The sequence below is a fragment of the Barbus barbus genome, assembly GCF_936440315.1.
Source record: "Barbus barbus genome assembly, chromosome: 43".
NCBI lineage: Eukaryota > Metazoa > Chordata > Actinopteri > Cypriniformes > Cyprinidae > Barbus > Barbus barbus.
In genome coordinates this window covers 24910209-24922867 of record NC_136721.1, presented here as the reverse complement: position 1 = coordinate 24922867, position 12659 = coordinate 24910209, and the positions used below count along the sequence as shown (strand labels likewise).

Genomic DNA, 12659 nt, shown 5'->3' with positions numbered 1-12659 from the left:
GAAAAAAAAAAGTTTTTGTTTACATAATGTGTGTGTACTCACTTTATTATGTATAAAGACACACATAAAGCATATATTTAGAAAATATTTACATGTATATATTTATATTCATATAAATTATATAATATATAAATATATTTAATATATAAGCGTAACATATTTCTCTTAAATATACATGCATGTCTGTGTATTTATATATGCATAATAAATATACACACATTATGTACACACAAACTTATTTTGGATGCGATTAATCGTTTGACAGCACCTATACACTGCTCTCCAAAAGTCTGGGAACTGGCAAAGTGTGGTTTTGGACGATATCAGCATAAATCCTTATCATTTTTTGGTTCAAATACATTAAAGTAACTTGACATTATCATTGAAGACCAGCAATAAAACATAATAATGGCCCTTTGCCAGCTGTGATGCCTGGTTACTGGTGTAAACTTGGTCCAGGTTTGTAAAAGATGCTCAGATTATGCAGAGCTGTAATAGCTGCTAATGGGGGATATTTTGATGAATCGAATGTGTTTATATATTTGTATGGACTTTTATGTGTCACCTGCCCAGTCATATTTTGGTGGTTTACCATGGTCAATAATTAGGATTTTAAAATTAGAATTTGTTTGATACTCACACTAATAACCATAATAACAGTGTGTTTCTGATGGTGTTTAGATTTTAATTTCTGTGGATTTCTTGTGTTCATGTGATTTCTGTACCAGTGTATTCAGTTTATTTTCCTTTAATAACTGCCGCTCAATTCCTCTAACACTGCTGGAGGCCTGCCTTTCTTTCCTTCTTTCTTTCTTTCTTTCTCTCTCTCTCTCGCTCTCTCTCTCTCTCTCTCTCTCTCTCTGTTTCACGTCTCTTTTCCTCTGTTTGCAAGCTGCGGTCGCTGCTCCGTCTTCTGGTTCAGGAGTGTCTCACTCTCCCTCGGTCAATGAAGGTATTCTCTGGCTGAATAAAGGCCTCTCTCTCTCTCTCTCTCTCTCTCGCTCTCTCTCTCTTTTCTTTTCTTTAGCTGCGCTCTGTCGCTCGCTCTCTCTCCCGTTCATCTTGTCGGCCTGGTGCTCAGTGCCTGCTGTGTGCGTTTATTGTGTTTGTGTGATTCGTTCTGTCTCTAGGTTCAGTTCACTTACACTCCTCTGCTGTACTTTGTGCTTGTAGTCCTTGTCTGTCTGTTTTTCTGTCTGTCTGTGTGTAAATGTCTTGGACTGCATGCCTATTTTACATATATATCTATATCTATACACACACATTTCTCCTCAGGTTTTAATAAACGTCTTTATGAACAAAAATTAAATCATTAGTGCAGTTTTTATAAAGTATGTAGGCATAGTACACACATAAAATTAGAAGAAAAATAATATTTTGACATGAAAAAAATTAAATATAAAATTTATTACAGATGAAAATGTTTACAGTTTTGAAAATGCATTAATGGAAATATTAGCAATTGTAATTTCCGAATATGTGCACTGTAAATGATTGAATTTATAATTTTCCACAAACGGAAATAAACATAAATGGTTATATGTTAATACTCCAGTGTTTCTGCTTTGCACTTTTTCCAATATTAGAAATTCATATATTATGAATTGCGTGTTTCTGTGAATTACATGAGTTTGTATAAACTGATGGGCTGATGTATTTTTCTTAAAGGTAAGTTTGTTGTTTCATAAAGAAATGTAACCAGTTTCTTTGAAGCTGAATCAGTTTTTTCCTCTGAAAGTGTTCATGTGCATTACTGACTTTTGCAAGCTCATTATTTTCCAAAAGCTCTTCCATATATTCCTGATATATGTGATCCTCTGTTGGATGTGGCTCATGTTCCCTCATGAATCGGCAGCGTTGCTGATGTTCCTCTGATGTTTGTGAGCTGTTTGCTTTTTCCAGGTTCCTGTGAGGATGTGATTCTGCAGTGGTGTGAACGGTGGTGATGGTCTGTCTCTCTGACCCTGTGCGCTTGTGTGTGTGTGTTTCTGTAGGCTGGAGTCAGCTGGCTGCCATGCATTGTGTCATGCTTCCTGATCTTCTCGGTTTGGATAAGTTCAGGCCTCCTCTGCTGGAGATGTTGGCTCGGAGATGGCAGGACCGCTGCCTGGAGGTATTCAACTTATTGATATAAATCAATAAATATATGCTTTCATTTAATTATATAAATCCTTTCTTGAGACTTAATTTTTGCTCAACAACTTTGAACTGAAATCTGAAGAGTTTGACTAGTCGAGATTTTAGCTAGAAGGTCGTAATCTCTGTAAAGTAATGTTTGGTCACATAATTTGACACACAAGAGATGTTTTGCAAGAGAATATATATATATATATATATATATATATATATATATATATATATATATCTATCTAAAACAAGGGCCAAACAGTTGGCAAAGTACTGTTCAATCTCAGCAACTATAGGAAGCATGTTTATTTGGAAAAGGTGATGTTTCCTGTACCCTTAGAACTTTATAATCCATAACAATGTGCTGATCTCTTTTAATCTGTTGGATCATTCAAAAAAATTTTATTCCTAATGAAATTTGACTTCAGGACATTGCCCCATGTCCCCACTTTTCAAGACGCTTCTAAATCATACCGAGTGAGGTTTTTTGGGGGAAAGTAGAAATGCACAGTTTCCTGTGAGGGCTAAGTTTAGGTGTAGGGCAATAGCACATACAGTTTGTTCAGTATAAAACCATTACACCTATGGGATGTCCCCACTTTTCACAAAAACAAACGTGTGTGTGTGAGACGTGCGTGACTGCAGAGGTGTCGTACGCCACACTGAGAGAGAAATGAAGAAAGACAGACAGAGAAAGAAAAGAAAGAGACGCTCTGTTAAGCATCCTTAATCCTTTTTCTCCGAGGGTCGCTCTCTGTCTCTCTCACGTTGGCTTTCATTCGTATCTGGCAGCTCAAGCACCTGCTAACCCACGGGACAAAGACACACTCCGTCTCTCAATGGCTTCGCAGGCTGCTTTCAGGCGTGAGCTTTATTTGTGGCTTCATCTCAGCGATCTGTGTTGTGCAGAGCGCTGCAGTGTCGGTGTGTAAACCTGATGCAGGTGTGTGTGTGTGCTGCAGGTTCGAGAGGCGGCCCAGGCGCTGCTGCTGGCTGAGCTGCGGCGGATTGGTCAGTCAGGCCGGAAGGACACCATTGACATGTGGGCTCTGTATCTGCCGCAGTACGTGGACGTGGTCAGCTCTCGTAAGTGTCACACGCTTCTGCCCCTCAAGTGTTCAAATAATGACAACATTTCACACACAGAATATATTTAAAGCATCGAAACAAATAATCCACACTATGGCAGAGATAATAAAATTAAATATAATTAAGTATATATATAAAAAACCGCCTCTAACACTAGCTTGCTCTATACTTTTTCTATTCTATCTATTTTCTTTTTATTTATTATATAATTAAAAAGCTAACTGTTATAGCAGACTTGTTATAGCACTTGCATATCATTGCTCTTTTGTTGATTTTGATTGCCTCCATTTGTCCTCATTTGTAAGTGGCTTTGGATAAAAGTGTCTGCTAAATTACTACATGTTATATATATATATATATATATATATATAATAATTAAATAATTTGGCTAATTTAAAAAATAAAAAAGGTATATATAAATAATTAAATATATATATATATAAACAATATATTATTGATCTTTTAAAATAAAATAATTAAATATCTACACACACATTTAGTTAATTATTTAAACAAACATCTATTACATCTATTTAATTAATTAAATAAATACACACATTTTTTTATTTATTTAGTTATTTAAACACACATGCACACACACACACACACACACACACACACACACACATATATATATATATATATATATATATATATATATACACACACACACATATATACGTTATATATATTATTATATATATATATATATATATATATATATATATATATATATATATATATATATATATATATATATATATATATATTATATACATATAAATGCAATTAATATAATTCAACTTTTCAACTCAATGGCTTCCAACTTTTTTTTTTTTTATACTGTGACAACTTGCCAGCACCACAGTACATTTATAAATTCATACAGTGAAAGTGTGTTTTGTACTTCCTGGCACACACAGGAAGTCAGATGCATCTTTAAAGGATGTGGATGCAGTCGCTCACAGATGAAGCAGCACAAGCCTTGCTGCTCGTGGGAGCGGTGGAGGAGATTCTGGACTGAATCATGAATCTTTGAGATTCTCTCCAGGATCTCACGTTCGGTTACGTTTACCAGCACAAACCTGATAAACCCGGCCGTCTCAGAGCCGGCGAGGAGTGTGAAAACACATCATGTGTCTGCGGCTGTTTTCACACTCGCTTCGATTGTTTGCTTCGACCCTCCCGCAGCTCTTGTTTGAGTGTTTGTGTTGTATTGATGTCCCTCAAACATTCTGCTTCGGGTTTGTTCTCATCGGTTCAGTCTCAGGTGTGCACTCTGCTCTTTGTTTTCCTACTTTATGCTTTTTAAGAAAGAGTTGAGCACAGTTTTTCCCCTGTTTTCATGTTTTTCTGGATGTTTTGATCTAGTTCTGTTGATTGGCAGGTGGTTTTAGGGGCGGGACATTCTGATTCTAGAGAGCGTCTGATTGGACAGAAATCTGTTTGGTTCAGGATGCAGCATCAATATCTGCTGTCTGTCTTCCCATAAGAGAAATACTATACATTATACATGTGTATATCAGCTTAAAAGAAAAATGCATTTTGCCAGAGTTGAGAACAAGACCATTCAGAATTTAATTCAGAATGCCCTTTAAATTCAAATTCAAGAATTTGAGTTAAATATGAATTGAGGTAGCAACCAGGATGCATCACAGAAATAAATTACAGTTTTAACACATTCACATAGAAAACAGCCATTTTAAATAATAATAATATTAAAAAAAATTACAGTATTTTTGATTTTTTTAAAAATGCAGCCTTGGTGAGCAGAAGAAACTTCTTTCTTTAAAACATAAAAAACCTAATTATTCCAAACTTTTGAACAGTGCTCTAGATCAGGGGCTTTCTAACTTATTTGCCAGCCGAACCCCTTTGACCTAAATTATTTACTTGAAGTACCCCCTAAGATTTTAAGTAAATATTTAAATCATTTAATGGCACATTTGCATGTTTAACTTTAAAAACATTTATTTTTCACCAGTTTTAATATTTCAATAATATTTACATAGATATTGTTATTATTACACTCAACAAATTATAAAAAATCATATTACTGTAATTTATAATGTATAACATTTTAAGAATTATTTTTATACATTTAAGATTTTACATTTATATGACATTTTTATAAACCTGTAACATTACTTAGCAAACGTTTTAATGTATTTTTTTATTATTATTATTTTTATGAATTCACTAATGGTATACACTCGTATATATGTATAGTGTGACCACCTGGAAATAGATGTGATTTTGCGGGACACGTGTGAGACAGACGCATTTACTACAGTTATGCTATGTAAATACTGATTTACATCCATTGTCATATGCGCTTTTTTTATGTGTCTGAATGCTCACAAGTAAGCGAGAGAAAGCGCGTCTGTTTTGTGTGAGGAGGAAGAGATTTTGATGTGCCCTCGCATTACAATGCACTCTGCACATTTGTCATTAAAATAACACCATAGAAATCGCCTCAAACGAACTATTAAAATAAGAAGAAAGTTGTATCGATTTTTTTAAATAGGGGGAATGGAGAATATCGTGTTTTTGCGTGTGCACTCGACCATTTCCGTCGGTGGTGCTCACTTGATGAGGTCCGCACGTCCTTTGCGCAAAAATAATAAATAAAAAGCTTTCTTAAAAAGGCAAAAGAGAGTATGTACATTTTCTTAATATGACAATTAAAAATCAACAGACTGATGAAAATACGGGGCATTTTCTCAATATGCGACGTGCGGGACAAGGGTGGTCACCCTAACCATGTACCAACTCACGAACCCCCTGCAATTCCCTCACGAACCACCAGGGCTTCACGAACCCCACTTTGGGAAACCCTGCTCTAGATGATCTTAAAGCTAATAGACAATCAGATAAAAACATCTGAAAGGTTGGCAGCATGACTGTGAAATATGTATTACTAATCAACAATTTCAGTTAAGATGTGCTCTTAGAAGACAGCTGACTATAGAGGCAGTAGACGGCTCGTTAGGGTTTAGAACAGAGCCAGTGACTCCTGCAGTATATGGACTACTGTGTGTGTGTCTCTACGGGCCGATGATGGGAGGCAAACAGTGGCCCCTGGGAACGGTTGCCATGGTGACGGTTGCTGGTCAGTGTAATGTTACCGTGGCAGCAGTGACCTCAGAAGGGTACAGGACTGCAGGGGTCAGTGAAATCGATCCGTCTCTCACACACACAGTTATGGAGTGTGTAACGCCACGACTGTCTTGTGGCATTTGCCTTTGTTTTTTCCTTGAGATGATCTTTTACAATGAGATGTTCAGAAACATCCATATGTTTATATCAGCGCTGATCAATACATCATCAGCCCTGGTTAGTGCTGTTCACTGTTACTGTTCCTCATAGTTAGTTTCAAATTACTAACACTGAGTATTACAATTAAGCATGTAATTCATCCTCGATTCCTCAAATCATGCGTGCTGTTGAAGAGACAACATTTTTTGGAGAATATTATAACTAATATATTTAATGAATTCTGAATTTAGTAATAAACTTATGATTTGCAAATGATAAAATGAGGGGAAAGTATTATATTAAATGAAAATCTAGTTAATAAATACATTGTTTTTAGTTCCTGCATGCAAACCAGAAAATGGAAACAGATAAAATGATGCAGATAGAAATGTACACTAGTTTATACATTTTAATTTGAACAAATTAAATCACAGTGTCTGGCATTTTTTTCTTATATCACTGGATATTTTTGGCAATAGTTTGGAGATTTTTGTATGTTTTTGTGCACTTATTAATTGTTGTTGGGTTTTTTTGTCTTCATTTTCTGGAGATTTTTTAATGCTATTGAAAAATGTAATGCCTTTGCACAGGTAATATTGCTTCTTTTTTTAAAATAATATAATATAATTTGATATATAATGGCATTAAATGTGAATTTAATTGCACGTTTAGTAATGAATTCATGGTTTTCACTTTGCAAATTATTGCATAATATAATTGAGGAGAAAGTGTTACATTAAAGGCAAATCTAGTCAGTAATTAAAATGTTTTGCATGCAAATCAGAGAATTGAAATCATCTGGTGCAAATAAAAATATATACTAGATTTTACATCACATTTTGAACAAATTAAATCACAATATCTGACATTTTGTCTTAAAACACTGAAGATCTTTTTGGGAATGTTTTATATATAATATTCCTCATTCAATATAAAGTTCTCATGTTATTCCCTGGTTTATAAGTATGAGTAGTTTCTCTCTCACAGCAGAGGTATGTGAGTCAAGCGTTCAATGGCACATTTTACTCCTCATATTTCTGAATCATAAACACATTTAGATGTGTGCGTCGCGTCAGCAGCAGCGCTGGAGCGAGTCTCTGGCTCAACGGGTTTTGATTTGCAGTCAGACTGAAAGGTTTTTAAGCGAATCTGTGCCTCTATTCCAGTTAAAGGTCAGCTCTCACAGAAACAACACCGATGCATGCTGGGCATTAGCTGCTCTGGAAATGAATAAATGACCTTTTCCTGTTCACAAAAACATGCGGAATAAACCAGAAAAACCACAGACACGCAATGAAAGCCAGACAGCTGCATTCTGGGGGTTTTGTCATGGGTTCAATGTTATATTTAGCACAACTTCACAAAAAAACATGAACTGTTTTCAACCTTGATAATCAGAAATGTTTCTTGAGCAGAAATTTAGCATATCAGAATGATTTCTAAAGGATCATGTGACACTGAAGACTGCTGTAATGGTGCTGATAATTCTGCTGCTCATCTCCGTAAATAAATTATAGTTGAACAGATATTCGCATAGAAAAGAGTTATTTGAAATTGTAATAATATTTCACAATTTGTATAAAAATACACTGTTTTTATTGTATTTGTCCGTTATTTTCTGGTTTTAATTTTATTTTCTAGGCCGCAGAAGGGACTAGACTTCATGCTTCATGATTTTGTGTGTGTGTGTGTGTGTGTGTGTGTCTCTGATCCTCTGTTCTGGGCTCTATTCACCCGTCACTTCATTAAGCAGACCTCCATGAACTTCACTTACACACACACACACACACACACACACACGTGCGCACACTCTAACGCTCGCTCAGGCAGCTGTTGTCTCTTTGATCATCTGATTGAATGAATGACTGCTGTCTTTTTTTCCTCATCTTTTGCGTTCTCTCACTCTCGCTCCATCACTTGTAACTTTTACGAGTTCTCGTTGCTGAAAAGATTCAGAAATCTGACATCACAATCCTTAATTTTAGAATCTGTAAAATTCATTGATTTATTTGTTTTAGGTTTTGTTTATTTATTATTTTATTGAATTTGATATTTTATTTTTATTTTGTTAAAAATGTTTTATTAATTATTTTGATTTTTTTTACTTTTTCTTTTGTTTTATTTTTGTTTATTTTACATCTTTATTTATTTTCCTGTATTTTTATTATATTTATAAAAAAAATTTTTTTTTTTTTTATATATACTTTAATATTTTATTTTATTGTATTGTTTTTTATATATTTATCTTTGTATTTATTTTTCTTTTGTTTTATTTGTGCTGTTTTTTTTCTTTTTTTAACCTTTTTTATTTTCTTATTTCTTACTATTATATTATATTATATTTGTTTAATTTTTCTTTGAATTTGTCTTTCAATGTATTTAATTTTAATAGGATTTTTTGTACTATTTATTTTATTTTTATTTTTCCTTTTCATGGTAGTTTATTTTATATATGTTGTTCTTTTCCTTTGGCTATTTGATTTTATTTTTACTTTTAAAATGTATTTTATATTTTAACTTTATACTATATATAATTAATTTATTATTTTATTTTGTTGTAGTTTATTTTATTTGTTCCTTCCTGGCTTGTTCTATCGATTCATTCACATGCCTATTCTTTCTCTCCCTCACCTTCACTCCTCAAGCTTGGCTCCCCTGTTAGGATGTTGAGGGCTGGGATTTACCCTTCCCAGCATCCCCTGGGGTGATGAGCGGTGGGAGGGACGGATGAGCGGGTGATTAAACCAGGCCTCGGGCGGTTCTTCCGTGAGAGAGCGCTGCGGCCCGCGGATGTGCCTCTATAATCCCACACAGCTCGTGCACACACACCCTGAGGCTGAACGCCATCCACACACACACACTCACGCTAAAAACCCTCCAGACCAGCCGTTTATCTTCAAGGAATATTCGGGGTTATTTACAACTTAAGCTCTATCGACAGCATCCGTGACGAGCTGTCAGTTACCTTCAGAAGAGTTCAGTCTCTGCCCTCAGACTTCTTATTCTTAATGCATCGCTGCATTATGCTCATTCTTAATGCAGTAATTCTTAATGCATAATGCGTTATAATCATTTACGAGCTGATAAACTAATGCCTGTTACTGGCAGTGAATCTGGATTGATGTGTGATGTATTAAGTGTGAATCCTGTATGTTCAAGAACGAATAAGATTTGAGATCTGCAACTAAAATTGCAGTATATTCCTCAGATAAATAAAGATGTAAAGATTCGTTAGCAAAGCATAAGAAGCGAAGCAGAATTATCTCAAAAAGTTTGGAGATTAAAATAATTGTGAAATAATTGTAAAAATAACAAACAGATGTGTCTCATTTTAAATAAACACTAAAAACAGAGATGACAAATTTACTTCAGCCAGAAATGTACTTTTGCAATGGTTAAATAAATGTTGAGCTATATCTTCAAGAGATTGTTTAACTTTGGCACATTTTTTCTCTATATAGTGATTATATGGCAAGGAAATAATAGGACATTTTGTCAATTCTGTTATGCTAGCATGTGGAAATGTTTGTATAGTGTTACAATCAACCCCGCATTTGTGCCCCGCTCAAACCGTACATGTGAAATGCTTTTTACAGACCGTTTATGCATTAAATGCATATGAAGGAACGAAAGCAACAAACTCTTTACGTCTCTTGGAAAGATACAGCGCCGAGTTCAAACAGATGATAGAAATGAATGAACATAGCCTACCTGAAACACTTTTCGCAACATTTGAATTTTCCGGTGTATGCAATCTCATGCAGAGCGCAGTGAAGTGATCTAATAATGCGGACCGAGCATTTTAATAATGAACCGTCGCTCTGAGACTCTCACTGTTATTGCAACTCGTGCACGCCCGCGCTTCAAAACACACTTTTAAATCTCGGTCTTTGCGATTCGAAAATCGCACTGAGCAATATCGCAATTCGTAATTAATCTTTGTATATCGTCCAGCCCTAGGAACTGTGTGTGTAATTTAGCTGCCACCAAGTAGCTTTGTGCGACCCACCTTGTCCCACTCTGTGACCAACAGTTTGAAGACCCCTGATATAATGCATACACTGTAAAAAAATAAAAAAATAAAGTTGAGCCAACTTATAATTTTTAAGGCATTTGAGAATCTCCTACAAAAATAATTTGAGAGAACTCAAAAATCTGCTGAAGCTGGTTGGCGCAACTCTTTTATTTATTTATTTTTTTCCAGTGTAGGACCTGCTTTATTTTTGTCTTTTTTTGAAGCTTGACTGATCTAGTCACCATTCCTTTTCATTATATGACAATATACGTATGTACTATTATATACTATTATAGTTCTTATTAATATTTAGTTATCATATTTTATTTTTTCACTTTAATTGTTGAAGTTTTAGTCATTTTGTTGTAACATCTTGATGTTTTAATTTTTTTAAATGTGTGTATATACATTTTTATAAATTTTTCAGTTTTATATTACCTTTTATTTTAGTTTTAATTTATCAATTATGATTATATAGTTTGTACTATTTTATTACTTTAATTTGAATTTTTTTTACTATACTTTTATTATTATTAAAAATATTAAACGTTATTATTTGTATTATTATTATTATTATTATTATTTTAGTACTTCAACTTGAAAATGAGAAATGTTGCCTTGGCAACTAGCTAAAATATATAAAATAGGTTTTTATTTGTATTTTATTTCAGTTAACATTTATTTCAGCTAATGAAATGTTAGTTTATATTTTTAGTTAACAGTAATAACCCTGGTGTGAAGATTTATTCAAATTTCCTTTGTGCTACATGGAAGTTATTTTATTTATTATGTGCATTTTAATACATTTTATTTTATTGCATTTCATGTTTTTAGTTTGCATTCTCTAGTATATAATTTAAGTATGCAAATACAATAATGAGCATAAAAATACACGGCATATATTTATGATAAAATACAACATTTCGAATTGTTGCTTTTTAGATACTTTAAGTATATTTTTTATTTATTTCTTAGTTACATTTAAAAACCTAATTCATTTTATCATATGAAATAAATGCTGATCTCAGAAAGCATTCCAGCACAAGCTTGAATCATGTATTGTCTCAGAGAAAGAGAGAAACCGGTCTCTCACTCCATTGTTTTCAGTGTCCTTTTGTTCCTGTAATGTTGACATGCTCATCATCATAATGTGGTCGGTGTGTAGCGTGCGTATGAAATCACAGTCAGGTCGTGCTGAGAAGCGCTCCTGTCTGCAGCTGGGCTGAATCTGAGAGCGTTCCCCTGTGAGCACACAAAGGGTGGAGGCAGAGGGAGGATGGATGGGGTTAACAAGGCCGGCTGGAAGCAGTGTGTCATGCTTGACACTGCCGTTTGACCTTGCTGGAGGCCGATTTCGCCCAACCGACACAGCATCTCTGAATTATGAGCTGCTCTGTGTGTGTGTGTGTGTTGATATCACGCTGTGAAGTCGTCTTGTGTTTATATGCCTCACTGAAGACACACAAAACTCACAATCACAGCTCAAGCCGTCAAAACCGAACACTCGTGAACCGTCTGGCTCACATTATCACGCTTAACAAATCAAACACTGTGGTGACTTCCTATAATTAATGCTCAGGTCATGAGTTCACTATAATATTCAGATGGGGTGGTGTTTTACCAAACGCTAATAAGCCATCTTTTATTTACTACCTTTGAAATTGGAACCTCATAAGTGAGTGATTTGGAACATCTATTGTGTTCCAAATATGTTTAACTGTAACAATTTTAAATGTTACTTTTATGATCAAATGGAATTTCTGTTTAAAAGTGATTGTCATATTGGGTGGATTTTATTCTCAGATATGGTTGCTGTGCATTGTGGGATTGCCTTTTCTGTGAAGAAAATGCAGTGCGATTGTGATGCTCCCTTAGAATACATTTTTAATATTAGAATTAAATCTAAAACCGTAAAAACTCAAATATATATATATATATATATATATATATATATATATAACTTTTATTTTTATCTTGGCAAAGCTTTTTTTATTTAGTTTAACTAAATAAAAATAATTATTATAACTAAATAAAATAATAAAAACATTAAATTCAAAAATAAAATAAAAACAATAACAACAAAATACAAACAAACTATATAGACATTACAAAATCTAAAACTAATAATGACAAACACAACAAAATTACTAAAGCGTTGACTAAAATTAAT

The 12659-nt window shown here is 34.0% G+C and overlaps 2 protein-coding genes across 2 annotated transcripts in view; one reads left to right on the top strand and one right to left on the bottom strand.

Moving 5' to 3' along the window:
* The window catches only part of LOC306861931 (uncharacterized protein), a 1169885-nt gene that overhangs the window by 485003 nt on the left and 672223 nt on the right, over positions 1 to 12659 (bottom strand). The window lies entirely within an intron of this gene.
* Positions 1 to 12659, top strand: part of LOC306861923 (WD repeat-containing protein 7-like) — a 137018-nt gene that overhangs the window by 71609 nt on the left and 52750 nt on the right. The window contains exons 18-19 of the mRNA XM_079404410.1: positions 1995 to 2113; positions 3090 to 3213. Coding sequence (XP_079260536.1) covers positions 1995 to 2113; positions 3090 to 3213 — 243 coding nt within the window. The remainder of the gene's footprint in view (positions 1 to 1994; positions 2114 to 3089; positions 3214 to 12659) is intronic.